Raw genomic sequence first — 25,046 nt, 5'->3', positions numbered from 1 at the left:
CCTGCCTGCAGACCAGAGGCCCCCCTTTTTACCACGAACTTCTGAATTGTGTACACCATGTTCTACATATTCAAAAAGTGAATTGAATCAACAAAATAAAAACAGCGACTGAGAACCGGGAAGGAACCTCCCAAGGTGCCATCGGAGCCCAGCAGCAGGTCTGTCGGCTTTCGCTGGAGAACTGAAGCCCTCAGCTTCGCCCCACACTGTGTCCACCCTACACTGTGTCCGCGCTCTTCACAGCAGACCTACTGTGTGTGTGTGTGTGTGTGTGTGTGTGTGTGGCAGGGTGAACTGTTATATCTGTGAGGCGTTTTCAGGGTAAAAGATGTGAACAGAAGAAAACCAATTAAACTTTAATAGCGAAAACCACAACAATACAAAGTCAGATACCTGAAGGCACACTTGTTTTGTTTTCTGTGTTTCCAAGGCCCTTCTGCAGAAGGGGGGTCTGGAAGCAACGACGCCCCCGCGTCAGCGAGCGCCTCTGGAACCCAGCTCGTGGTCCCAGCTCAGCGCCGCACCCCCACTGGGAGGGACAGGGGCCCCTCACAGAATCGGAGGGTGCACCTCGTGTGGGAACACTGTCGGTCTGAGGCTCAGACCCGTGTCAGAAGATCAGTATCTTCACTGGCCAGATATCGGGCCACTCTCGCTAACCATGAGCCAACAAAAACAAACAATCAGCCCCCTGGGGTTTGTTGGGATTTATGGTAAAATCCCCCAAGTTCACACACCAGTCTTAGTGGCCACCACAGGCGACCTCCACTCAGCTAGGGCAGCCCCCCTCCAGACAGCTCCCCAAGGAAACGAGCCTGGGGACTCGGCAGTGGCACATCCCAGGTGCTGACCAGCCCTCGCCCGGGGCACTCTGCTGCCCCACTGCGGTCTGCGCCCTGCCTCGTGCCCCCAGCGGTGCCACTCTGTGGAATCCAGGGGAGCCCGTGACGGACTGGCACTGCCCAAGTCCACGGTGTCTACAGTTAATCGGCAGTCAGGGGCAAGATGATGGGGTGGGCCCGTGTCCGTCTCAGCCTGGCCCCCTGTGTTCAGGACAGAAGTGGGAGCGATGCCAGGCTCGTGGGAGTGACACTGGGTGAGACTGGCCATCTCCTCCAGGTGCTGGCCCCACTGACATGGGCTCAGGACAGATGGTGTCCAGTGGGAGATGCGGGCCTGGCGATGGTCACTCAGGAAAGTACTGTCCAGAGAGGAAGAAAGGACAGCAGACACTGGAGCCCCTTTCGGAACGTGGGAGCTGGTGTACCGGGCTCCGGGTCCTGGGCTGTGTCCAGGGAAAGGGCTCTGATCTCTGGGCCCCCGACCCAGCGTGGCAGCCCAGGTCTCCTGTGGTCACAGGCTGGTCCCTGGCTGCTTCTCGGGCGGGCAGCGGGCTGACCGGGCCTCCCGCCACTCCCGCCGCAGCGTCTTCATCGCCCTGTAGGCCTGCACGGCCCGCGCTCTCTCCTCCGCCACGATCCGCTGCCGGGCCATGGAGGAGGCCGGGGGCTGGGGCGCACCGCCGGGGCTCAGGAGCGCCCCCAGGATCAGTGACTTCCTGCCGGGCTGTGGACCAGAGACAGGGGTGCGGCACAGGTTCAGGGGCAGGCAGAAGGCACAGAGCCTGGTTGGGAGCTGCTGAGCCCAGGGAGAATCACGCTCACCGGTGGGTGACAGACAGGGAGGTCCCCAGCCCTGCTCACCTGGCCCCTGCTCACCTGGCCCATGCTCACCCTCGTCCTGGGCTTGGCGGTCAGCTCGGGGGGCTGCAGGGCGACCTCGCCGAACTTCACCGTGTCTGGGGGGGCAAAGGGGAGTGCCTCAGGCCCGCTGCCCACGCACCACCGTAGTCCCAGCTCTTGAGCCACCGCCTGCCCATCCACTGACCAGGAAGGGGACAGAGGTGCCACTGGCCCCCGACCCCCACCCAGGGCTGACCCAGTCCCCTCCGGGAGCCACCTTGGAGCAGCTCCTGCTCCAGCTTCTCCACGGCCTTTTCCTCTCTTCTCTGCCGGACTTTGTCCAGCCGCCGCCGCCGGAACCTGGGGAGGAAAGCCCAGGGCCGTTCGGATCCCCAGCTCCCGCTGCACCGGGCTCAGGAGGCGGCGGAGGTCGCCCCACCTCGGGCAGGGCCCAGGCGGGTGCAGCCGTGTCCCCAGCCCTGCCACCGCCCCACAGCTGTCCACCAGACAGGGCTCCGCACCCAGCCGGCCAACAGCTAGGAGAGGGAGAGGCCATGCCTCCTCCTCGCCAATGGGGAGCCCAGGCCCAGGGGTCCCTGCTGAGGGCTCCCCAGTCTCCGGACAATAAAGGTGATGCTGGGAACAGAACCCCAGTCCACACCCAGGGAGAGAAGGTGGCATCTGCCAACCAGAAGGGGAGCCCTAGGGCTGCGTGTCAGGCTCACCCGGACCCCCACCCAAGCACCAGTCCTGTTTTCCATAGGGCAGGCATGTCCCGGGGCAGCAAGCCCCCCCCCGGGGGGGACAGGGCCTCACCCCGTCTCCACGCCCTACAGCTGCCAGCCCGGACTGGGCAGCTGGCCCCGACCTGCCCTGGTGCTTGGACCCCTTGATGGTTTCCCAGAAAAACGTCCTGACAAGGCTCGGCCCTCAGAGAGTCGGGGCTCAGAGCCTCCCGGAGCCTCTGAGGTGACAAAACACTGTAATCGCAGAGACAGTCGGGGACCCCAGCCCCCCGGCCCCCACTCACGCTTTCTTCCGCTCCGACTTCTCCTTGGGAGCCGCCTGCGCCTCGGGCCGTGGGGCCGCCCGGTTCCTGCTGAGGAAGAGCACGTGCTGGGCCTCCTGCTCCATGCGCTGGACGTAGGCCCCGTCGGACTCGCCCTTCCTCTGCTGGAACTTGGGGACCGCGATCTCCGGGTCCACGCCCTGCGCCTCCTTCTCCAGCGTCCTTCTGAAGGCTGCCCGGGCTGAGGACAAAGGGACATGGGGCACAGGGCCGGAGGGGCAGGAGGGAGGGGTGGCCCCGCGGCCGTCCCACAGTCACCCCCTCCCAAGGCCCCAGGACGGAAGGCCGGGCTCAAGAGGGATCAGCCAACCACAGTGGCTGAGGGGCTCTGAGATGCCCGTCTTGGGACACCCACAGCAACAGGGTCCCCACAGCCCTCGGGGACGTGTGCAGGTTGTCACTGCAGCTCGGCTGAGACAGGAAACAAGCTCAGTGTCCACCAGTGGGTGACTGCTGAGCGAGTCCCGCGTTCACACACAGACGCACTGCCCAGGTGGAGAGATCAGTGCCCTGGGGTGGTGCATCCCCGAGCCCAGGTGGAGAGGGTGCACAGTGGAGCCCCCCAGGGATGTGGACAGACCTGTACGCCCCCTGTAAGCAAAAACCCTGGACACTACACGTGTTGACGGCACAGCTTTCACGTCGAGTGGACTGGGAAACGTGCAGGTTTCCCTGTGCATGTGGGAGGAACACAGGGAAGGGAGCGGTGGTTTCTTCCAGGGGTGGGGAGGCTGCACCGCCCCTCCTACCTTTCCCATTCCGGGCACGTGAGCGTGTACCTTTTAAATGTCCTAACCAGAAAAAGGGCTCCTTCAACAATCCTGGCTCCTGCGTGCTGTCTCCCCCCAGGCCAGCGCGCCTCCTCCCTCCCCGCCCTTCTTGCCCGTTTATTTCCCTCTCCCCTGGTAGCCACCTAACCCCAGTGAAGGGCCTGGGGTTGCGACGGAGTCGCCGAACACCAGGGCTGTGAAACCAGCCCCGCGTCTGAGAAAACAAGTACGTGTCCACACAAAACAGAACCTCGCCGGGCTGCGTTCCCCAGCGTGCCCTAATGTCGCCTCTGGCAGAAGCTGAGGGGTGGCCCACCTGGCCTTGGGGAGGGGCGGGGACGGTCAGTTTGTCAGAGTGAGCCTGTCCGTTCCCTCCTTAACCCCCAGGCACCACCCACTTCCCTCCACCACGGTTTCACTTGCAGGAGCCTCCCCCCCCCCCCCGCCCCCGTTATACGGTGACCTTTCCTCCAAGCAAATGAATCTGCAGCTGCACCCATGGTCCACTCCATCGCATCTCCACTGCTCCCAGGGAATCGGGGCTCCCTTGGAGCCTCATCTGAAACCGCACTGCCCCCCTGGCAGCTGCTGTGGCTCTGGACACGCGGGCCTTGGGTCCGTCCTCCCCGGGCTCCCGCACCCTCGGACCACTGACACGCCACTGGATACCTGCGTGATTAACCTTTATAATGGTCACCCACGTGAGCCGGCACATTACCCTCTTTCTTTCTCTTCTTGTTACTGACGGGGTTTTTCATTTCCTGGCGGCTCTTCATAATCTCCCGGAGTCGGAAGGGGATTTCCTGTTCATCCTGGTTCTTGGGCTTGCAGTTCACTTTCTTCTTCTCTTGGCTAAGGAGGGGGACACGGGAGTGAGACGCGTCCGAGTCCAGCAGAAGCAGAGTCAGAGCCACCGGAGCTGGGCCTGGGAAAAGCTCCGCAGGCCACCCTGGCTGCGGAGGGGCACGCCGGCCGAGGCGGCGGCGTCGCCGGCAGGCTGTCCCTGAACTGGGTTCTCGCAGAACGCTCCGAGCGCCCCGGGGGCCTGTCGCTCCCTGACCTTGTCCATGGTGGCAGAGATGGCACCCTGCATGGTGGCAAGGGCCACGCCAGAGACGTTCGGTCGCGCCTCCGCTCGCCCGCTGACCCTCCTGCACGCCAAAGGCACGGACAGGGCAGGACGAGCGCCCCGGCGTGGGGAGAGGCGCGGGCAGACTTCAGGGCGGTGACACCCACCTGCGCGGCCTGGGCCACGGCGCCGAGCGCTGCTTCCCCTGCGGCGGCTGCTGCTGCCGCCGCCCTTGCGGCCGCCCCGGGCCCCCAGGCCCCGCTGTCCCCGCGGGGACCGCCGCTCGGCGTCCCGCTCGCGCCATCCGCACGCGCCGCCGTCCCGGGAGATGCTACTTCCCTTCCTGGGCACGGTCCCGCCCCACCACCGCCACTTCCGCTCCTCGCGCTCAGCCCTGTGCTCATTGGGGTGGAGCATCTTCCAGCCGAGCCCCGATTGGTCCAGGGGGCCGCCACTCACGGCCCGGAGGCGGGGGCGCGCGTGCGCCGTGGGCCGGGCCGCGGGCGATGGTGCTGGGGCGCGTAGCCGCGGGAGGCCGGGCGGTGGCAGCAGGTGTCCTCTGCTCTGTAAGTGCCTGCGGTGGCGGACGCGGCGGGGTCGCGGGGACTCGTTCCGGGGGCCGGGACAGGCCTGGGCTCGCGCCGCCGGCGGGCCGCGCAAGGGCCTGCGAGCCTCGCCGCCCGTCGGTCCTGCTCTCGCCAGGCACCGCTGCGGGTCTGCGAGAACGGGTTCTGCCGCTGGACCGAGCCCGGGGAGAGGGTCCGCCGGTTCTGAGCTCGTTCACCGGTAATACCCCCGGAGCGTCCGCGGTATGCGGGCCCTTTGGGGACGCCGCCCTGAGCAGGAGCTGATGCTCCGCGCAGGAGTTAGGGAAGTGAGTAAGGTTTGGGCTGAGCCCGCAGGTCCGGTGCCCTGGAGACACGCGGAGCCGGGCAGGGGGCTCCGGAGCTAGGCTGGGGCTGGAGCTGCAGGGAGGGCTGCGCACAGGCCTTCGGGGATGACCTAGGCGGCCTGGGCTTCTCCTGTGGCAGGGCAACCGGGACTAAGGGGGGAGGGATGCCTGTTGGGGGAGAAACTCGGGTCTTCTCGCCCACGCAGTAGAGAATTACAGGTCAGCAGGTGTATTAGCGCGCGAGCAAGGTTTATCAGTGATAAAGCGAATGGGCCTTGCCAAGGGGGGCGTGAAAGGCATAGGTTCAGGGCAGGGCAAGGGCAGGGCAAGGTAAGGGCGACAAGAGTAGAACTTCTGCCCTGGCTGGCGTAGCTCAGTGGATTGAGAGTGGGCTGCGAACCAAAGCATCGCAGGTTCGATTCCCAGTCAGGGCACGTGCCTGGGTTGCAGGCCATGGCCCCCAGCAACCGCACATTAATGTTTCTCTCTCTCTCTATCTCCCTCCCTTCCCTCTCTAAAAATAAATAAATAAAATCTTTAAAAAAAAAGAGTAGAAGTTGTATAGTTGGCGGGAGGGGGATGAAGAAGTTACCTATTGATGGATGGGTGAAGGTGGTGTCCGCTTCCACCTGGGGACAGGACTACACAAACGCAGGTATGAGCGGGGTCTGTTAGCAGGAATTCTGATCTTGCTCCCACTCCATCTGCACTTCTTGTTGGGAAACAGATATGTGACAGGAGGCCCTTAATTAAAGTTGGGGCAGTTGCCTAAGGTTATTTATGGCCCTGTCTGTAAGCATCAGAGTCTCCCTTGTAAAACAGATAGCGACCAGAGGCGGGCAGTTAATCAAAGTTATGTATGGGATTTTTTCTTTGAGCACTATGGACCCCCTTCCCTCCCCGCTTCTAGACCTTGGGATGAAGGCACAGTTTCTGAGGCTTTCTTTCCCAGCCGGTGGAGACCATACATAGAATTCAAGGGCTCCCTCCTCCCGTGCTAACGCCGTTCCTTGTGGGGTTCGGGACACCTGGCAGTATTACTGGACCGGGCCCAGGACTGCTGAGTTAGCAATGGAGGTGTGCCTCCCTCCTCCTCCTCCCAGCCTCGGTCTGCTGTCCCTCCTGCCTAACAGTGCGGTTGGTCGGATGGGCAGAGGGGACGGGCAGTCTGTACTGGCTGGAGAGGGAGAGGCGGCTTCCACCCCCGCCCCCGTTCCTGTTTGCCGTGGAGCAGAGTCGTCTTAGCTGGAGGCGCCCAGCTTACCCCCGCAGCCCGCGCCCCCATCCGCTGCAGTGCACACCCAGTGCCAGGCCCTGAACCCAGCCTGGCTGGAGGTCGTGCCCTGTCGGCCTCATGCTGGCTGGCACGTCCATCTAACAGGTGGAGACCAGGTCTAGAGGTGGCGCACCTTGTCTGAGGTCACACAGGGAGCGAGGAAGCCACTGCCAGGAGGCCGGAGCGCCCCCGGAGCTGGGGGCAGGCGAGGCCTCGCCAGCTTCCTGGAGACTCACAAGGCTTGTCTGCATTCCTAGGGGCCCGGCCGACGCTCCAGCGGGGACTGGTGCCACCGGCTTCCCGGAGGCGGCAGCGCTCCCCACCGGCACCGCAGCGGGACCCCAGTCTGGGAAGGCCGCAGAGAGTTCCGGAAGGACCATGCGGACGAGGGCTCCCAAACAGCGGCAGACGGCACGAGGCGCCCCGAGTCCTCCCCGCCCGGCAGGGGCGCCCCGGAAGCCCCGTACCCCTCCCCACCGGAGCTGCAGCCCCCCACGAACTGCTGCATGAGCGGCTGCCCCAACTGCGTGTGGGTGGACTACGCGGACGCGCTGCTGCGGCACTACCAGGACGGCGGGCAGCGGGCCCTGGCCGCCCTGCAGGAGCACGTGGCCGACGAGAACCTCAGGGCCTTCCTCAGGATGGAGATCCAGCTCCGCATGAGGAGCAGGGACTGAGCCGGCCCGGAGCTGCTGCCGGGGCAGCCCCGGGGCCTCCTGCACCCGCCGTCCCGGTGGGGCTGGTGTCGGGGGGATCGGGAGAATTATTTATTGACTGCACCCAAAAATAAATCAGTTCTCTGTGCTGCTGTCTGAAAGACTCCTGTGGCCTCGTCACAGGGCAGGAACGGGTTGTCACAAGAGGTTCCCTGGGCACCTTACAACCTCCGTCCACCTGTGAGAGGGAACTAAGATTCATTTCCGTGAACATTCACGTGACAAGGACCCCAGGGGCCCCCTTCCCTGCCCCAGCATCTCTGAAGTCCCCGCCGAAGGCTGGCCGTGCTTCCTGAGCAGCGCGGTAGCAGGAGGACCATCTGGTCCTGCGAGGCTGCCGCCGGCGAAGCCCCCAGGCCGCCTGGGAGGTTCCCCATTGGTCCAGCTGCTGGGGCTCCTGGGGAGACACCAGTCTGCCACCCCAGTAGACGGCTGCGGACCAGGCAGCAGGGCTCGAGCACTTCGTAGCCACCAGTCCTCCCAACCCACCTGAGGCACAGCCCGCAGGGCAGCTGGCCGAGGCGGAAGGACCCGGGGGCCTCAGGCACTGGCCTCAGAACCGGGGTCCTGGCGCCAGCCCAAGCCCTCACTGCCCATCCCGGTCACCTGCTCATCCTCACCCGTGGAGTGTCCCACCTCACCCCCCACCCCCCGCCTCCAGCAATGAATTCCAGGGTCTGAGACCAGTGTCCCGAACAGGGCAGGGGTTGAATGAATTTATGCCAGCCTTACGTCCTCGTGTGCAGGAAAAGCTGAGGGTGGGATCTCACAAGGGCTTTGAGCTGGCAGAGAGCCCTTCCCTCCCGTGTACAGCCAGGGTTCCCACGGAGACACAGCTCTGTGGACGAGGGGAGGAAGCTGCGCGGCCGCAGGTGGGGCCCCCAGCAACCACACACTGATGTTTCTCCCTCCCTTCCCTCTCTAAGAATAAATTTTTTAAAAATCTTTTTAAAAAATGTGGAATTCTAGAAGGCTTTCTGCCGGCACTTGGGGGTGTGTGTGCATACATGTGTGTGCATACATGTGTGTGCATACATGTGTGTGCATACATGTGTGTGCCTACACATCCCACCCGGTGGACCCTGTACAATCAGCTCGATTTCAGAACTCCCCCGTCCCCAACCCCCAGAATCCTCAGCGGTGGTGCCCGCCCCGGCGGCTCTGGCAATCTCATTAGCGTGGCGTCAGGGGACAGTCTTAATCAGCTTACCTGGCCGCAGGATAAATGCCCGGCAGGCACCCCAGGGAGGGAGGCCCGCCACGCACCCCTGTGGCTCCCTGAGACCGGCCCAGAGCTCGGTGAGTAGTGACCTTCCCCAGGGGCCTTCCCTGGTGGCCCCTCACCGAGGGTGTTGGTGGGCATCCACCCAGAGGGTGGGAGGCTGGTGGGCTCTGCACCGCCTCGCCCAGGCCCGGGTCTGTGAGAGCTCACCCACTACCCTGCTCAGAGAGGACGCCCGGCCGGCCCCTCCCTCTGCTCCCCCTGGCCAAGCGGTGGTGCAGGCCGTCCCCAGGGCCAGCCATGGGTGGTCCGGGAGTCTCGGGCCGCACACGCTCCGTCAACTTTAGTGGGCACCAGCTGGAGGGCCCATGGTGGGTCCACCCCAACCCCAGGGGCCCGGTACCCACTACGGAGCCTCCCTGGTCAGTGGGGCCCCCTGCCCACGTGTCTCACATGGTCTCAGCCCTGACACTCCAGGGGCAGCCCTCGGCAGCCCAGCAGCCTGAGGACGAGCAAGGGGACTTGGGAGACGGTGCCTGGGACGTGCCGTGCGCCGTGCGCCCTGTGGGAGCAGCGCTCCTGTCTGTCTGCGTCACAGGCTTCGCTCCAGAACCTTCTGGGCCCCAAGGACCTGAGGGATTAGTGTCCCTCCAGCGCTAATAGGCTTGGAGGAAGCCAAGCTGCCCTCGACTTTGGCCAAGGTCACTGGGGCTTAAGGCATTGGCGGGTGGAGAGGAAAGGAGGTCACCTGTGCGGTGGTGCAAGGACACCAGCTGGCGACCCGGGCTCCCAGAGGCGCCCCAAGCACTGTGAGCGGCTGGGGAGACCCACCGCTGAAGGAGCCGCAGCCCAGCCCAGCGGCATCTCCTGCTGAGCCAGGCGCCCCCCTACCCGGACACCCCCCTCCCTGGGTGTCCCCTTCTCCGCAGGGCACCGCTGCGTGCCTGGCATGCCACTGTGGATAGACGGCACCTGCCAGCCCCAGGGCTTGTGGAGGGGAGCAGAGGACAGGAGACACGTGAGGAGGGGTGCACGGGGGTACTCTCGCTCCCCCAAGTGGCCCCTGTGGAGCCCCCACGGAGGAGTGGGGCTGCTGTCTGGGTCACCCTCAGGACCCGCTGGGTCTCGGGTTTCGGGGTTTCCTCCGGTGGCTTAGGATCTGCCAGGGGGTTGGAGCAGGAGGGCTGACCCGGGCCCTGTCTGCTCTGCCCCCAGCCCAGTGTGAGGGAGTCCCGAGGCCAGAGGTCGCCGCAGGGTCCCTGCCAGACTGGCCATGAATTTGGAGCCGCCCAAGGCCGAGATCCGGTCGGCCACGAGGGTGACCGGGGGGCCCGTTACTCCCAGGAAAGGGCCCCCCAAGTTTAAACAGCGGCAAACCAGGCAGTTCAAGAGCAAGCCACCCAAGAAAGGTGTCCAAGGGTAAGCAGGGCCGGGGGAAGGGGTGGCTCCCGGGAGGGTGGAAGGACCCAGCTCCCAGCTACACAGCAGGGAGGTGGGGGGCTCAGCTGCCCTCCGCTGGCTGGGGTGGGCCCGCTGTCCTCTCACAGGGCTCTGGGGGGCCTGGGCTCCAGGGCGCCAGCGTAGGGGGGGGCAGGGCGGGGGGGCGGCAGAGTCTCCTGTAGCTCCAGCCACTGTCACCCAATGGGTCTGGGAAGCTTGCTCACTATCATCTAGACACCTGGTCACAGCCCACCGATGTGGGTCGTCGCTGCACACTCACCCACACCCGGGGCACACCCACAGCCCCCCACGTGCATGCCTGGGCACACCCACACACACTCCACGTCCTCAGAAACCTGCACCCAAGGACAGACTCGGCCCCACACCGCGCACCCCACTCCGTGCTCACGCTGGCCACCGTCTGACCGCTGTGTCCTTGCAGGTTCGGGGACGACATCCCTGGAATGGAAGGCCTGGGGACAGGTATGAGGACGCCAGGGTCTGCCCAGTTCCCCCCGGCTCAGCGGCCCAGAACGTCCAGGGGCCCAGCCCCCTCCGGCGTGGCCTGGCTCAGTTTTGTTTAGGGTCCCGCCCCCCACCCAGTCTTCAATTTCTCCCGAGCACCCAGCCTCAGGTCCCCCCAAAGTGGGGTGGTTTCCACACAGGGGCTTCCCCTGGAGTGTGGGGCGGCGGGAGAGGAGGAGGGGCACGTGCTGTCCCCTCCCCCGCAGCAAGGCCCGCCCCCTTCCCCCGAGCTCCCCTCCCCTCCCCCAGGCCTGCTGCACCCACGGCCTTCCTGAATGGGGTGCCCATTCCACACCCCCAAAGCTGGTGTGTCCTGGGAGGGGGGTCTTCACCACTTGGGGTGTGGACAGCAGGGCCCCAAGGGGGCTGCAGGGCCGAGGGACCTCCGAGCCATGCCGGCCCCTCCCCCTGCAGACATCACGGTCATCTGCCCGTGGGAGGCCTTCAACCACTTGGAGCTGCACGAGCTGGCCCAGTACGGCATCATCTAGCCTCCCCCGCGGTCCGCTCCGGCCCCCGCCCCGCTCAGGCGTCCCACAAAGAGGCTTGAGGGTGTCGGGATTGTACAGGTGGTGTCCAGGTGTCTGGAGAGCTTCAAAGGGCGTGACCGCAGGCCTCTGGACACCAGGAGCCCATCGCCTCCCCGCAGGACGCCTGCTGGACCTCCCGTCCCGCAGCTGGAAAACCAGGGCAGGATCTCCCAGCCCCGCCCCTCCCAGCCCAGCCTCTGTCCTGCTTGTCCCGAGGCAAGGACAAGCTGCCCCCACAAGCCATTCCCAGTTGGTGCCCCTGGGTGGGCGCCGTGGGCGGTGGGAGTCCTGGGGGCGTCAGAGAGAGAGACCCCTCCAAACCCACCGCGCCTGTGGGAAACTGGTCCTTTCCAGCGCGGCCCGCGCTCGCTGCCCTTGTTTCAGAATAAAATCTTCGTGCCCCCGCTGGCTCCTCTGGGTGTGTCCGGGCCTGGGGCGGGGCCTGGGGCGGGGTCTGGAGGGGGGCCTGGAGCGGGGCCTGGGTTAGAGTCTGGGGGCGTCGGTAGGATGAAGGCATAGGACGTTGGGGGCGGTAGGGCCAGGGCCAGCCTGACAGGGAAGGAATCCCGTGGAGGGCGGAGCCTGGGCTTGGGAAGGCCGGGTGGCCGTGGCCGGCCAGGCCAGGGCAGGGCCAGGAATGTGGCTGAACACCCCCCCCCCCCCCCCCCCCCCGCCCCCGCAAGGGTGGCCAGGCGGCCAGAGCCGGCCTCACCGAGGGGGCGGAGTGGACGAGGCCCAACAGCAGCTCACACTGGCGGAGGGAGCCCCCACCCCCACCTCCCGGGGCAGGGAGCAGGTGTGGTGACGGGGTGGGGAGGGTAACTCGCCCGGCGGCCCGGCGGGCCCGTCCGTAGTGTCCCCCAGAGCTGGGCAGGCCAGCACCTGTGACCCAGCAATTCTGCGGCTGACCACACCCAGGAGAAGCAGGCGGAGGCGCGCCCCACGCGGCCCTGTGCCGAAAGGCGCCAGGCCATGGTCATCATCTGGAAGCTGCCACGTGCCTGCCCACAGGGGCCCGTGCCGCGACCAGACCAGATGGTGCCTCTCGGGGAGGCCCCTCTGTGACCCTTTTGCGTGACAGCCAGGAAAGGCCACCCTAGGAGCGAGAGGCGGTGAAGCCCCACAGAGGCCACCGCAGGGAGGGGACCCGAAAGCCGGCGGGGCTGCGTCTCCACCTGGTGGTGGGTCGCAGGCGTGTGCATGGGGAAGAACCCTCAGGCCGCTCGCTGTGCATTGGTGCCATTTACTGTGCGAAGGATGCGTCTGCAGAAAGTTGGCTCCCTCCCCAAAGCGCCCTCTAGGGGCCAGGCCTGGGCCTCGCCCTCGACCGCCACGGTGGACAGCACAGAGGGAGGGCAGAACTCCAGGAGGGCAGGTGCAGGCCTGGGGAGGCAGGGCCTCAGGGTGGTGGTCGGAGGGGCTGGGCTGAGGGGCTGAGGCTAGATCTTGGAGGCCGGATAGGGAGCGGGCAGAGGTGGGGGTCAGGGGTGGGTGTGGGCCTGGGCAGTGGAAGTTGGAGCTGGGGGTGCCCTCTGGCCTGGTGGCCTTGTGGGCCCCCTCCATGGCTCCCAGGCTGCACCCGTGGGTGCAGCCAGCGCTCTGACCATGCTAGTTTGCAAGCAAAGGGGCAGTGTCAGTGGGTGGTCCCTGGGGCCAAGGCCTCTGAAAGAGTGGAGTCAGGCGGCGGCTGGGCCTCGGGAAGGAGAACCCGGGGGCCAGGGGCACAGCAGCGTGGGGAGGCCCTGCGTTCGAGGCACGTGTCCCTGGCTGCGGGTCAGCCCCAGTCCTGCTTGGCGGGGGGCCGGGCCCCGGAGCGGAGAGCCAAGGCCTTCAGCAGCTGCATGGCCAGCAGGAGCTCTGCCCCCTGGACCAGCACCACTGCCAGCACAAAACCGCCCAGCGCCCGGGCCTGCGTGCGAAGCCACCGCCGGAGGGGCGCGCCGCAGCCCCCCAGGTGCACCACTCTCTGAGCCGCGTCCTCCGGCAGGCGCAGGGCGCCGAAGCCGCACTGGTCGTTGACGGAAGCTCCCGCTTCCTGGGGGTCGAGGCAGCAGGAGGCGGGCAGGCTGCAGGCCTGGACCCCTGGGGAGCTGCAGTTGAAGTACCTGCAAGGGGCGCCCTGGTCACTCTGGAGGGTGGGGCCCACTCTCCTGCCTCCCCACGCTGCGCGGGGTGGCTCCTACCCGCCTCCACACTTCCGAGGCCACACCCAGGCACAGGCGCGTGCACACGCAAGCACACTTGGGCAGGACTGCATGCGCATGATGCCCACACGGGCCCTGGGCGTGGACCCACACACACCTGCAGGGGAACACTAACGGTGCACACACACACGCCAGGCCCAGCTTCCTGGGGTCGGCCCCGGCACGCGGTGGGCCTCTGCACAGGCGGGCAGATGGAATAGCTTCTGGGCTGGGAGGGGCGTTGCTAGTGAGATGGGGGAGGGGAGGGAAGCCCTGGGGGGCGGGGGAGGCGGCCTGCAGGGCAGGTGCTGCTGAGCTGGTCGGAGCAGGAAGAGCTGGGGCAGAAGGTGGGCAGAGGCCTCCGTTGTGGTCAGCAGGCCCCAGCAGGGGCGTGAGGGGCAGCGCTGGGCAGCGAGCAAAGGTGAGAGGCTTGGGAGGAACTCCAGGGCCGAGGGGAAGCGTTGTTCTCGACACACGGGCCCCCCCCCCCAGACACGCACACACACACACACACACACACATGCAGTGGCCAGAGAGCGTCCTGAATTTGACATTTGATGTTTTGTGTGGTGTCCTCACCAGAAAACACCCAAAACTGACTCTCTAATCTGCTGGCTGCGCTTCTCCATGAAGGTTCCTGCATGTCCACCTGGCTGGGCCTGAGTGTGCACATGTGGGTGCATGGGAGTGCATGCCTGTGGGTGTGCACATGGGTGTGTATGCACGAGTGCACGTGCAGGTGTGTACAAGCATGTGGGTGTGTACGTGTGGATGTGTATACATGAGTGTGCACATGCAGGCGTGTGTGGTGTGTATGCATGAGTGTGCATGCGTGTGAGTGTATGGGTGTGCACACATGGGTGTATGCATGAGTGTGCATGTGGGGTGTGTGTGTGAGAGTGTGTGGGTGTGTGCACGTGGGTGTGTACACATGAGTGTGCACATGCGGGTGTGTGGGCGTGCACACGTGGGTGGCTGTGGCCCCCCACCCCCATCCCCCCACCGCCCCGGGCTTCGGGACTCACAGGTTCTGCTCCCAGTCCCGGTAGGAGGCGGCCCCGCAGCACCGCAGCCCGAGCTGGACGTGGTCGACGAGGAAGCGCAGGTCAGGGTCGTCCTGGTAGTGGGTGATGGCCGCGCGCAGGGCGAGCTCCAGCCCGTCCCGCAGCGGGCCCCAGAGGGCCGCCACCAGGAGCCCCCCGACGGCCTCCAGCGCCAGGAAGGCCAGGAGGCCCCCCGAGAAGCAGCGCAGCAGGCAGGCGCTCTCGCAGAGGGCACCCAGGCAGCCCGCCAGGCTCACCGCACTGACCGCCAGGCCCCCCAGCACCAGCCCCAGCATGGGGTCTGTGGGCAGGGGGCCCCCCCAGCTGCTCCCCAGAGAGCCCTTGACGGCCAGGCCCCAGAGCCCGACGGCCAGGGCCAGCAGGCTGAGCAGGGAGAAGAGGAAGTTGGAGGAGAAGGTCAGGCACTGGAGGCAGCTGCTTGTCAGCGGGAGGTGGGGGGTCCGGCCTCCCCCCAGGCCTGTCCTCTGGGCCCCTCCTGCTGGACCCAGGCAGCTGGAAGCGAGGGGCGGCTCCTGGCCCCCAGGGTCCTGCGGAGGAACAGGGACAGGGGATCTCAGCCGTGCACCCCCAGGACCCCATGGCTTCTGACCCAAGGACTCGGAGACTCCAGACAGCCAGGAACGCGGGAGCCTCCAGGCCGAAAGGGCGCGTCCCAGCTCCTTTGGAGCAGGGACCCTGGGAGGTGCGTGCTCCACCAGCACACGCCTCTCCCGCACCCCTCTGCACCTGGGCTGGAGGAGGGGTGTGGTCCCGAGGGGGCTGCTCCGCCCAGGCTGGGGGCCGCCAGGTGGAGGGCCAGTGCAGGTAGCTGCCCTCCGCCTCCCGCTCTGGCGCTGGCCCCCATGTCCCAGGATGCACTCGGTCACCCCCACGACGTGGGTGCAGACACTGCACTGGGCCCGAGGCCGGGAGACCAGGCTCCGACCGAGAGGGGCAGGGCCTGCCCAGGGGCCCACCTTGCCCTCCAGCAGGACCCACAGGCAATCCCAGGGCCCTGGCTGTGCCAAGGCGGAGGGTGAAGGGTCACTGAATATTGGGGGGCCCGTCCCTCCCCTGGCCCCCCGCAGAGGAGTGGCCCACTGATCAGTGAGGTTTGCAGAGGCCGCAGAGCCTGGCCCGCTGGGCCCCGTCACGGACAGTCTCTGTTTCAGCCCTGCCGGTTCCCCTCCACCCCCAGGCAGGTCTGGGAGGGACAGGCCGCCCCAGCGGCCCTGCTTGGCCACACGCAGGCATCCGGTCCTGCCAGGGCCCAGGGCTGGCGTCTGCTGGGGGAAGAGCCAGGGAGCTGTGGCGGGTGCCCAGGCAGTGGTCGCTCCCCGTGCCGTCCCCCAGGAAGACGCTGCCCCCCCCCATACTCGTCCACCTCTGCACTGACGCTTCCCGGACTCTGAGCCCGGAGCGGAGAGGAGGAGGCTGTGTCAGGCCTCCAGACCCCCAAATCAGCGGGAGCACAGGGGCAGGCTGCTGGCCCTGCGGGTTGGGGGCCCAGGCTGCAGGGGGCCACGGTGGGGGCTGAGGGGTCACCTGCAGCTCCCTGGCCTCCAGGAGGGGCCTGTGTGTCCAGCACCTCCTGCACCCTGAGCTGCAGGGCGCCCTCAGCTTTGCAGAGACCCCCACGCCCATCCCTTGTCCAGGGCCTGCGCTGGGCTGAGTGACAAGGGCAGTGGGGCGGGGCCCCAGGGGAGGTGAGGAGGCTGAGGGGTCAGGGGTGAGGGAGGGGGAGGGGCAGGGTATGAGGGAGGCCCCCTGGCCCTTGTGGGCACCTTCCCCCAGGCGTGTGCTTTCCCCCAGGTGTGTGCCCTCCTGGGGGCAGGGACCCACCAGGGCTGTGTCAGATGCAAGGGCCAGGCCAGGTCACAGCACGCAGCCCGAGCAGGGCGCTAGGTGAGGTCGAGTGCCTGGTTAGTAAAACCCCTCCCCAACCTTAGCAGCTCCACAGGCCTCGGGCCTGGGGACATCCCCCTCCGGCTCGGGGAGGCCACCAGGGACAGCTCACCAGGGACAGCAGGGGGCTCCTCTCCCCCTCCTTCATCCTCCACCAGGACAGGCGTGTTGGTTCCTGCTGGCCTCTGGCTGGGACCCGGGGGCTGGTGCTGCGGTGTCTCCGGCTGCTCCGGGAGCTGGGAGCCCAGGGCGGGGCGAGCTGGGAGCCCCACCGGGACGGCACGGTCACAGGGGATCATGTGAGGAGTCACGTTGTAGGGCTTAGGGCGGGCTCTGCCTGGGCAGATGCGGCCGCCTTTCTTCTCCGGCCCGTGGGCTCCACGCTGAGGGGGCTGTTAGGGTGCTGGCCCCAAGGCCGTCACTGCGGGGCCCCGTGTGGCCCTCGGCCCGGCATTTCCAGTGGCTGCTCCCCCAGCGACACAGAGCCCTGTGAACTGGCTCACGGGGACAGTCCCAGGCCCCCTGCCTGCCACCGACCGCCAGCTTCCCCCCGACTGATTCCCTGTAAGGCCGAGACAATCCCCGCTGGCGAGAGCGCATCCTTCCTGGCCACGGGTACCTGGGCTCGCCCACCCTCTGAGCTCCTGAGGGGCGGGACCTGATCATGGTCACCATCGTGCCCAGAGCCGAAAGGACACCCGGCACGCGGCCGCCACGCGCACGGCCGGGCTTCAGGCTGCCTCCTCCCCGCATTGTCCACCCCCTGCCTGCCCCGGGCTCTGCCAGACCTGAGGCACAGGCTGGCCACACCTCCTCTGTCCCCTCTGTGGTGTGTGTGAGGTGGCCATGTGTACGTCGAAGCTCAGCCTGTGAACTGAGGGGTCACTGGTTGGATTCCCAGTCAGGGCACGGGCCTGGGTTGCAGGCCAGGTCCCTAGTTGGGGGCGTGTGAGAGGCAACTGATCGATGTATCTCTTGCACATCGATGTTTCTCTCCCTCTCTTTCTCCCTCTTTCCCCTTCTCTCTATAAATAAAATCTTAAAAAATAAAATAAAATAAAATAAAAGGACCCCTTGCAGCCCAGCAGGCAGGGGTCCGGGCAAGGGCGGGAACTGGAGACTAGAGACCATGTACAGTCAAGCTGTCACTCAGCTCTTCCCCCAAAGTGACACCCAAGTCTCATCAGTGACTGCACCTGGTTCCAAAGCCAGGCCCTCGGGTGCCAGCTGTCCCCTCCCCTCCCTCGCTCCATCTCAGTGCTGTCCTGATATTGGGACGGAGAGAGTCACCATGGCCACTGCTGTGGGCTGGACGGTGTTCCCCAAACTCATGTGATGAAGTCCCAACCCCAGGACTTCGGGACTCGACTTGGACACGGGGCCTGTGAAGGGGTCGTTACCATCAAATGAGGCCACGAGGGAGGGCCCTACTGCAGTGTCCTCACAAGAAGAGGAACCTGGGAGCCACACAGAGACACCAGGGACGCTTGAACACAGGAGGAAGGCAGGGGGACGAGGTGGCCGTCAGCAAGCCGAGGAGAGAGGCCTCGGGAGAAGCCAAGCAGCCTGCACCTTGGCCTCGGACTTCCAGCCCCCAGGCCCCGGGAGACAACCAAGCTAAGCCCCCCGGCCTGGGGTCTCCTGTTTCGGCAGCCCCGGAAAAACAAACACGGCTACGAATGTAACGTAAAAAACCTGTGTAGTTCCTTTGCGGTGCCAAAACGGAGAGGAAAGGTAAGCTACGTGTCACAGGGTGGCATGGCTGTTGCCAGGCGGTGCCCTGACACGGCCACGCTCAGGCGGCTCACCAGGAAGGGGCCTTGCCCTTCTGGAAGAAATATGTTTGGTGACAAGAGAAGTGACAATGTCAGTGGCCATTCCGTCCAGGAAGAACAGGGAGAAGTCAGAGTGGACCTGCCCGCCCCTGCCTGCCCCTGCATTCAGCCCCATGGGCCTCAGTGGTCCCTTAGGCACCCCATCGCGTCTCAGGCCCCTGGGGCTTTGCACGTGCTTTCCCCGCACCCTTGTGCACTCTGCCCTCAGGTCCCTGCGTCACTCACTCCGCCTGTGAGCGGCTCAGGCCTGCCCTCGGGGAGCTCCGCCCCTTGGGCTGCGGGCCAGGCCCCGGCCAGAACCTGACGTCACATATTTCTGTGCTGACGTGCGTCTGGTCTGCCTCCTGCTGGCGGATTCCGCCAGGGCAGGGCCCTGCCCTGTCCCCAGCGCGAGAGCCGCCGTGGGCAGAACCGACACACGGAATGGGTATCGTAGTTTGCCTTGTATAACACGCACCGTTTTGCCCACATATTTGAGGGGAAAATAAGGATGCGCATTATACGTAAGAGTAGTGATTACATACATAACAAAGGGTATAATAACCCCGGGTATGATGCCCATAAAACGTGGGCAACTGGTGAGGGAATGAATACGTCAAGTTCAAGTAACTGCTGTGACTGAGACCGTGGAAGGGACGGTGCCCCAAGCACTGTCACAGTGCCGGTCACAACGAAATCAGGTGGGGATGGGAGGAAATGACAGTGACAATTTCTCAGCGTTTTCCAGTACCACACTTAAATGAACACAATCGGAAATTGAACCACAGGGGTTAAAATGCATAGATTTTTAGCCTCTTGGATGGATCCACGAGTTTTTTACGATCACAGACATCGGGATGGAACACGAGGGGCCTGGCGCGAAATGAAAGTGCGGAGCTTCCTGTCCGGAATCGCCCTTTGAAGACGGGAAGGCGGAGCCTCGAAGGGAGCCCTAGGCCTCGGAGCGTCAGAGGTGGTGCGGGGCGCTGGCGCTGGCGGCCGGTTGTGGGACACGGTATCTCCGTGGCAAAGAAACGTTTATCTAAAACGCACCCAAAATCCATGTGCTTTTCTTAGGTTACATTCAGGAAAAGTTAACTCCTCTCTTTTTAAAATAACATTTAGGCCCCGGATGGTGTGGCTTGGTGGATTGAGTGAGCACCGACCTGTGAACCAAAGGGTTGTTGGCTCGATTCCCAGTCGGGGCACATGCCTGGGTTGTGGGCCAGTCCCCAGTGGGGGGCATGCGAGAGGCAACCACACAATGATGTTTCTCTCCCTCTTTCTCCCTCCCTTCCCCTCTCTCTAAAAATAAATAAACAAAATCTTAAAAAAAAAAAACCCATTTAGGCACGACGCCACCCTCCTGATGTCATTTCTCTGTGTCTGCGACCAGCGAGGCGTTTGTCTTGCCACGCCCCCAATCACAACCCACCAACGGTTATTTCTGTTTCTCTTCGGACTTTCCTCTGTTGCTTGGGTTTCTAGTAACAATCACATGGCATCAATAAAGTCTTATTTCATTTAAAAATTTTTTAAATTAAAAAATTAAAATTGATCTTGGAGAGAGAGAGAGAGAGAGAAACATCGCCCTGCTGTCCCACTCATTCACGCACTCATCGGCCGCTTCCTGCGCGTGCCCCCACCGGGGATCGAACCCCAACCTTGGCGTCGGGACGACGCTCTAACCCAGTGAGCTTCCCGGCCAGGGCTTGTTTCTTTTTTGCTTTAAGACATTTTCAAATTAAAAAATTTCAACTACAGCTGACACTCCGTGTTACTTTATATTAGTTTGAGGTGTACGTAAAGCTGTCTCCCCAAGGGTTTGCTCCGCGCGCGGCCGGGTCCCGGCTCTCCGCCGCGTGCAGGGCGGGAAGGGGCGCGGCGCGGCGCGGGGCCGCGGTGCGCAGGCGCGGCCGTTGGTGCGGCCGGAACCTGTTTTCGGGGCTGCGCGGCCGGGGGAACCAGTTGGCTGAGGCACCGGACGTCGCGGCTGTGGCTGTCGGGCGGCGAAGCTGGAGCGGCGGTGGCGGCGGCGGCGGGAGGCCGGGGCTGAAGCTGGGGCCGGGGCTACTAGGCCCGTGGGGAGGCAGGCGGCGACGACGGCCGGGGGCTTGAGCCCGGACGCGGGAGCGGCCGCCATGGCCGACAGCATCGTGAGTGGGGCCGCGGGCGGGAGCGGGCGCCGGGATGAGGCAGCAGATTTGCCGGCGCGGCCTGCGGGGGCCCCCGCGGCCCGCCCGCCCTCCGCGTTGGCCTGGCTGCGGGGCCGGGTCCCCGACCTCCCCGCTCGGCTCGTCCCCGTCCCGGAGCTCGTCCTCGCCGGCGGGCCGGGCAAGGCGGCGGATCTGGCGGCGCGGCAGCGCCTCCGCCCCAGTCTCCCCGCGGCGGGGGCTCGCCGGTCGTCCCCCGCGGGGCTCCGTCCCGCCCCGCCCCCGCCCCGGTCGGTGCGTTGTCACGACTCTGGAAGGCAGGGAGCGCTTCCGCCGCGCGGGGACCCTGCAGACCCCTGCCCGGGGAGGACGCCGAGCCGAAGGAGACGGGAGCCTGAGCGGCCGACTCCTCGCGGCGAGGAAGGGTTGACAGCCCCCTGTCTGCACAGGAACGTTGTGGAAGTTGACCTCCTGGAACTGGGACTCGGCGCGCTCCTTGTCTACCTCTTCCAGGAAAGAAAGTTACTGGAAAACCATAAAACCGGCCGCGCGTTAACTCGTGGAAGGTTTCCCCTGAGAAGTCAACGTGGCAGGAAATAAAATCAGCAGACCCGCTGGACAGGAGAATTTGGGTGGCCGTGGGGACCTGGGGGTGGGGTGCTCCCTGGGCCACAAGTGCGCCTGGCCCGGTCCGGCCCGGCCCAGGGGTGGGCGGGTGTCTGCGCCTCCCCTCGCCCGTCCCAGCTGGAGAGGAAGCTTCCCCGTAGTGACGCCTTGCTCAGCTCTCCAGCCGGCAGGCCCAGCCTGCAGGTGGCCCAAGAGAAACCCGACTCCTTTAGAACAAGAGTCAGTATTGGCTGGTGACTCGTCCTTGGAGTAGATTAACTTGGCCCTCGGGTCTGCGTTCAAGCTTTCCCTTCGCAGCTGCACACTGATCTGAACTGAAGTTGCCCCCACGAGCGGGTCAGCTGGTGTGCATGAGGCCAGACTCTGGGGGGGGGCGCGCAGGGGGACCCCTGGCCAGTTTTTCAGACTGGGAGGCATTAGCTCCGCCCCTTTGGAAGTTGATTCAGAAGGTTTTTTTTTTCTTTCTGGAGTTTAGAAAGGTCTTTTAGGAATTTCTGTGGGTGTCAGTGATTTCCACCTCACCAACTCTCAGACTCCTCCACGAAGTTTTCTGAGCTCATGTTCTCGTAGACACAGGAACCCGAGTTACCAGGAGGCTGTGTGTCCCTGCTGCCAGGCTGTGCCTTGCTGAGTGCTGCATTTTGTGGCCCGTGGTAGAAGCCAAGCCAGAGCATCCCCCCGTAGGATCCAGACCCCGGGGCCTGGCGCGGACACTGGGCCCGCTCGGCCGTGCTGCTGCCGGTCGAGTAGAGTAGCTTCCCGAGCTTCCCAGCCGTCCCCAGCCGAGTAGCTCCGACCTTCGGAGTGGGCGGCTCCCACGCTCGCCCTGGGAACAGGCCCAGGGGCCGCCCCGGAGTCCCTGCGGGGAGAGGCTCTCCCCTCTGAGCGCGTCTCAGCCGTGGAGACAGTTGAGACGTGGACACGGGGCAGCGGGAACCTCGTGCCCGGGACGCCTGTCGAGGAGTCGAGCCAGAGGGGAAGGGACTGGGAGTCAGGAGCTAAGAGCTTCCGTGTTTGCGCTCCACGCGGTGGGGGAGGGGGTGGGCCACTGCGGTTAAGGAGCAGAGGGTAGAGAATGTTCTGTGCTGCCCACAGCTGGGGCCTCGTGAGGATGGTTCGGAGCAGCCGGAGAGGCCGAGAGCGGCCTGGGGGCAGAGCCTGTCGTCGAGTGCGGGCGGCTGGAAACCGGAGGGACAGGCCGGCTGTTTCAGGGAAACCGGGTGGTCTCCGGTCGTGTGGGGGACGCGGGCGGGACGTGGGAGGTTGCCGTGGCATTTTGTCACGTGTTTCCGGACCCAGAGCAGAGTGTGGGGACTGTGGGGAGGGGGCCGCCCGGGGAAGGGACAGTTCTTGTCCAGCAGCCGCCCAGGCCGCCAGGCGGCTCACTCCCCCTTAGAAGCCTGCCAGGCTCTGCCCCGGGTCACGCAGACGCAGTTGCCTTAACCTTCAGGAGAGGAGGTGGCTGCCCCGCCCTGCCCCGGGGGAAAAAGGAAGTGAGGACTTCAGGGCTGGGCCTGTGGGCGGAGCCTTCTCGGAGCAGGGCCTGTGTGGGGGGACCCAGCCACTCGTGTCCGTGTGCGGGGCGGCGCCCCTTCTTTCTGTTGTGTTGTAACCCTAAAGGGAAAGATGGTTTCGTGTGTGCGTGTGTGTGTGTGTGTACACGTGTGTATGTGCTCACGTGTGTATACATACGCATATCGGTATACATGCATGTTCCCATCCACACACACACACTTTATGAACGACGGTTAGAAGTCGAAGTTGTGTTTTTCCGAGTGAAAGGTAAGGGCTGAGAAGTCGAGGACCCCGGCAGCACCCCGAGGGCACCCTCCAGCCTGGCGACAGGCCTCTTTGCAGCCACGCTCCGTCTTTGGGACGTGGGGGCAGGCCCCGCACCGGCGAGGGTGGGGCTGGAGGGGCCGCACGCCGCAGAGAGCCCGGCCTCCCTCCTCCCTCGCCCGTAGTCACGCCTTGTCTGTCCGTCTTGTCTGTGCAGATCATCCGTGTGCAGTCCCCGGACGGCGTGAAGCGGATCACGGCGACGAAGAGAGAGACGGCGGCCATGTTTCTCAAGAAGGTACCTGTGGCTCAGGTGTTCACCTGTTGGGGTCCCCGTTGCCTGGTCTGCCACCCCTGGGCTGGTCTCCCGAGCTGCCCTCTCCTGTCCCGGTTGGCGGGGCGGACCCAGGGCTGGGCTGTGCCGTGGTGGGCCACGGCGATGGTTGCAGGACCGGGCCCCACAGGAAGTGCAGAGCCTTCCTCGGGAGCAGTGTTCGTGAGCGAGTGACGTGTGGGGACGACAGTTGGCCGCCTGAGCCGCCGGCCAGGGCCGGGGGTGGGGGGGGGCGGCTGCTGGAAACCCGACAGGACGGTGCCACCTTGTCCTGCGGGGGAAGGCCCGGCCAGCCTGTGGCGCGAGCACAGAGCGAGGTGGGAGAGAGCGCCGCCTGACCGCAGGGGTGACCTGGGGGGAGGCCGGCAGGCCACAGCCCTCCAGCTGGACGCCTGTTTCCGTGAACTGGGTTTCGCTGGGACGCAGCCCCTTGCACTGCTTCGTGTGCGTCTCGCTGCTGCAGACCCGGCGACCGCGTGGAGTGGCCATGGGGGCGTGTGGCCCCCAGAGCCGGGCCCTCGCCGCCGGGCTGCTCGCTGGGGGAGTGTGCCTCTGCTTCCATGTGGCGCGGCGTGTGAGTCTGCTGCAAGCAGGCGGTGCCTTTGCAATGATAAAAAATAGTGTTTTTCACTCCTGATGAGCCAGGAATGGTGAACTCACAGGTGGTAAAGAGTCAGAGGGAATCTTAGGTGTGACGTGGTCTGGTCTCCTTAATTTCAGAAGGTGGGAGCCGGGGTCCTAGGGAGGGAAGAGGTTTGCTGGTGGTCATACTGGGGCTGGGATCTGGTGGGGAAGACACATGATGCTTACTTGGGATTTTGGTTTGTTAAAATTGATTTTTTTTGGGGGGGGAGAGAAACATCATTCTGTTGTTCCACTCATTCACGCATGCATTGGTTGCTTCTTGTGTTGCCATGGACGCCCTGGCTGGGGATGGAACCTGCAGCCTTGGTGTGTCGGGACAGTGCTCCGACCAACTGAGCTACCCAGCCAGGGCGGAAATTTGGTTTCTAAAAGGTAGTTGCTATCAAGATTTTAGTAGCGCTCGCTGCTCATGGGACCCTAGCTGTGAAGGGAAAGAATTAGGTGCAGTGGACAATGGAAGAGAGAACCTCTTGAGTTTTCAAGGTGTTTTTGAGACCCTGCTCTTGGCTCTTCAGTAGCAGCCGACCACCGTCAGCTTGCCCCTCAGATGGTGGTGGGGGGCGGTCGGCCCTGGTGTTGCCCTCTGGGCCGCTCCTGTCGCCTGCGGGCCCTGGGAAGGGTTTGGAGGTGGGAGGTTTAGTTGGCCTCGGGCTGCTTGGTCGCCGAAGCTGTCCACCCACACCGTGGCCACTGCTTAGGGGGAGATCTCGGGAGCACTCAGAAACGGGCACGCCTGGCTCCAGGCTGCTCTCTCTGCCGTGCACGCCCTTCCTCTGGCTGCGGCATCGGCGGAGCAGGCACTGGCCGTGCAGGAAAGTGCAAGGAAGCAACGGAGAGTCCCCTGAAATTCTGCCCCGAGCAGTGAGCGCTGACCTAGCATGTCATCGTGTCTGCACATGCGCGTGCACCGAGATGGGACGGCACTGATTCACGGCTGCATTTCGGTGGACCTGAGTCGTCGTCGGGTTGCAGGAGAGGCACTGGTGCACCGCTGAGAACGAGGCCTCTGCTGTCAGGCCCACTCGCCCTGCCATTCAGGAGTTCGTTGGTGCTCAGGTGCACGGCTTCTCGGGCTGATGTGGAAGTCCCTTCCTCACGACTCGTCTCCTGCACACGCGGGAAGAAAGGCCGTGGTGCAGGCGGTTGGGCGGGCCTCCTGCCACGGCACAGCCAGAGCCTGGCCCCTCTGGACCCTCCGGCCCAGCCTCGAGGCCGGCTGCTGCTGGGGGGCCCGCTCTGAGCGTCGGCCCGACAGCTGAGACTCCACTCCCCCCCGACTGATGACGGACGGCTCGTCTGGTAGGACTGTCGGGGGCCCCAGGGGCCCGGTCCCGGCAGCTGGGTGACAGGTTCACACGAGCCGGGCAGTGAC

At 65.0% G+C, this 25,046-nt stretch overlaps 5 protein-coding genes across 10 annotated transcripts in view; 3 read left to right on the top strand and 2 right to left on the bottom strand.

Moving 5' to 3' along the window:
- Nucleotides 1–333: 333 nt before the first annotated feature.
- Nucleotides 334–5,006, bottom strand: CCDC137 (coiled-coil domain containing 137). 4 transcript variants are annotated; one of them, XM_036034258.1, is made up of 6 exons: nt 4,758–5,006; nt 4,240–4,373; nt 2,713–2,927; nt 1,960–2,042; nt 1,704–1,798; nt 334–1,566 (listed from the first exon to the last, which is right to left on the bottom strand). In XM_036034258.1, the coding sequence occupies exons 1-6, from the start codon at nt 4,892–4,894 to the stop codon at nt 1,187–1,189; spliced, it is 1,044 nt and encodes a 347-aa protein (XP_035890151.1). In that variant the 5' UTR covers nt 4,895–5,006; the 3' UTR covers nt 334–1,186. The 4 variants fall into 4 exon arrangements, with proteins under 4 accessions (XP_035890151.1, XP_035890152.1, XP_035890153.1 ...); XM_036034259.1 differs by having other exon boundaries at nt 1,719–1,798; nt 4,758–5,004; XM_036034260.1 differs by having other exon boundaries at nt 1,317–1,566; nt 2,713–2,932; nt 4,758–4,994.
- On the top strand, nt 5,000–7,870 carry OXLD1 (oxidoreductase like domain containing 1). Of its 2 annotated transcripts, XR_004904980.1 has the most exons (3): nt 5,000–5,156; nt 7,016–7,491; nt 7,860–7,870. XR_004904980.1 is itself a non-coding variant. In XM_036034263.1 (2 exons), the coding sequence occupies exons 1-2, from the start codon at nt 5,097–5,099 to the stop codon at nt 7,433–7,435; spliced, it is 480 nt and encodes a 159-aa protein (XP_035890156.1). In that variant the 5' UTR covers nt 5,001–5,096; the 3' UTR covers nt 7,436–7,568. The 2 variants fall into 2 exon arrangements, 1 of the variants encoding a protein (XP_035890156.1); XM_036034263.1 differs by lacking the exon at nt 7,860–7,870 and having other exon boundaries at nt 5,001–5,156; nt 7,016–7,568.
- A 784-nt stretch (nt 7,871–8,654) lies between these two features.
- PDE6G (phosphodiesterase 6G) lies at nt 8,655–11,597 on the top strand. Of its 2 annotated transcripts, none has more exons than XM_036034265.1 (4): nt 8,655–8,773; nt 9,912–10,115; nt 10,579–10,619; nt 11,076–11,597. In XM_036034265.1, the coding sequence occupies exons 2-4, from the start codon at nt 9,970–9,972 to the stop codon at nt 11,150–11,152; spliced, it is 264 nt and encodes an 87-aa protein (XP_035890158.1). In that variant the 5' UTR covers nt 8,655–8,773; nt 9,912–9,969; the 3' UTR covers nt 11,153–11,597. The 2 variants fall into 2 exon arrangements, with proteins under 2 accessions (XP_035890158.1, XP_028377405.1); XM_028521604.2 differs by having other exon boundaries at nt 8,697–8,773; nt 9,917–10,115.
- Nucleotides 11,598–12,625: 1,028 nt separating this feature from the next.
- On the bottom strand, nt 12,626–17,017 carry TSPAN10 (tetraspanin 10). The gene is made up of 3 exons (XM_028521489.2): nt 16,435–17,017; nt 14,400–14,965; nt 12,626–13,296 (listed from the first exon to the last, which is right to left on the bottom strand). Exons 1-3 carry the CDS (start codon nt 16,468–16,470, stop codon nt 12,966–12,968), a joined length of 933 nt encoding a protein of 310 aa, XP_028377290.1. The 5' UTR covers nt 16,471–17,017; the 3' UTR covers nt 12,626–12,965.
- A 3,104-nt stretch (nt 17,018–20,121) lies between these two features.
- NPLOC4 (NPL4 homolog, ubiquitin recognition factor) overlaps nt 20,122–25,046 on the top strand; it is a 27,955-nt gene continuing 23,030 nt past the window's right edge. Inside the window, exons 1-3 of the mRNA XM_036009084.1 lie at nt 20,122–20,292; nt 22,913–23,121; nt 23,456–23,603. Coding sequence (XP_035864977.1) covers nt 20,278–20,292; nt 22,913–23,121; nt 23,456–23,603 — 372 coding nt within the window. The 5' untranslated portion in view covers nt 20,122–20,277. The remainder of the gene's footprint in view (nt 20,293–22,912; nt 23,122–23,455; nt 23,604–25,046) is intronic.

This window comes from Phyllostomus discolor, chromosome 8 (assembly GCF_004126475.2).
Source record: "Phyllostomus discolor isolate MPI-MPIP mPhyDis1 chromosome 8, mPhyDis1.pri.v3, whole genome shotgun sequence".
NCBI lineage: Eukaryota > Metazoa > Chordata > Mammalia > Chiroptera > Phyllostomidae > Phyllostomus > Phyllostomus discolor.
The sequence above is the reverse complement of the archived record's forward strand: the minus strand, read 5'-3'. Positions and strand labels throughout refer to the sequence as shown.

What these genes read in the sequence shown, in the direction of transcription:
- OXLD1 (XM_036034263.1), top strand. Translation starts at nt 5,097, where the DNA reads ATGGTGCTGGGGCGCGTAGCCGCGGGAGGCCGGGCGGTGGCAGCAGGT. An exon ending in CAGCAGGTGTCCTCTGCTCT is followed by an intron (nt 5,157 to 7,015) that starts GTAAGTGCCTGC and finishes CTGCATTCCTAG; the next exon opens with GGGCCCGGCCGACGCTCCAG.
- TSPAN10 (XM_028521489.2), bottom strand. Translation starts at nt 16,470, where the DNA reads ATGAAGGAGGGGGAGAGGAGCCCCCTGCTGTCCCTG. An exon ending in GGAGCCCCCTGCTGTCCCTG is followed by an intron (nt 14,966 to 16,434) that starts GTGAGCTGTCCC and finishes GTTCCTCCGCAG; the next exon opens with GACCCTGGGGGCCAGGAGCC. An exon ending in CGGGACTGGGAGCAGAACCT is followed by an intron (nt 13,297 to 14,399) that starts GTGAGTCCCGAA and finishes CGCCCCTTGCAG; the next exon opens with GTACTTCAACTGCAGCTCCC.
- CCDC137 (XM_036034258.1), bottom strand. Translation starts at nt 4,894, where the DNA reads ATGGCGCGAGCGGGACGCCGAGCGGCGGTCCCCGCGGGGACAGCGGGG. An exon ending in CAAGAAGAGAAAGAAAGAGG is followed by an intron (nt 2,928 to 4,239) that starts GTAATGTGCCGG and finishes TCCTCAGCCCGG; the next exon opens with GCAGCCTTCAGAAGGACGCT. An exon ending in GGAGCAGGAGCTGCTCCAAG is followed by an intron (nt 1,799 to 1,959) that starts GTGGCTCCCGGA and finishes TTGCCCCCCCAG; the next exon opens with ACACGGTGAAGTTCGGCGAG.
- PDE6G (XM_036034265.1), top strand. Translation starts at nt 9,970, where the DNA reads ATGAATTTGGAGCCGCCCAAGGCCGAGATCCGGTCGGCCACGAGGGTG. An exon ending in CCCAAGAAAGGTGTCCAAGG is followed by an intron (nt 10,116 to 10,578) that starts GTAAGCAGGGCC and finishes GTGTCCTTGCAG; the next exon opens with GTTCGGGGACGACATCCCTG. An exon ending in AATGGAAGGCCTGGGGACAG is followed by an intron (nt 10,620 to 11,075) that starts GTATGAGGACGC and finishes CTCCCCCTGCAG; the next exon opens with ACATCACGGTCATCTGCCCG.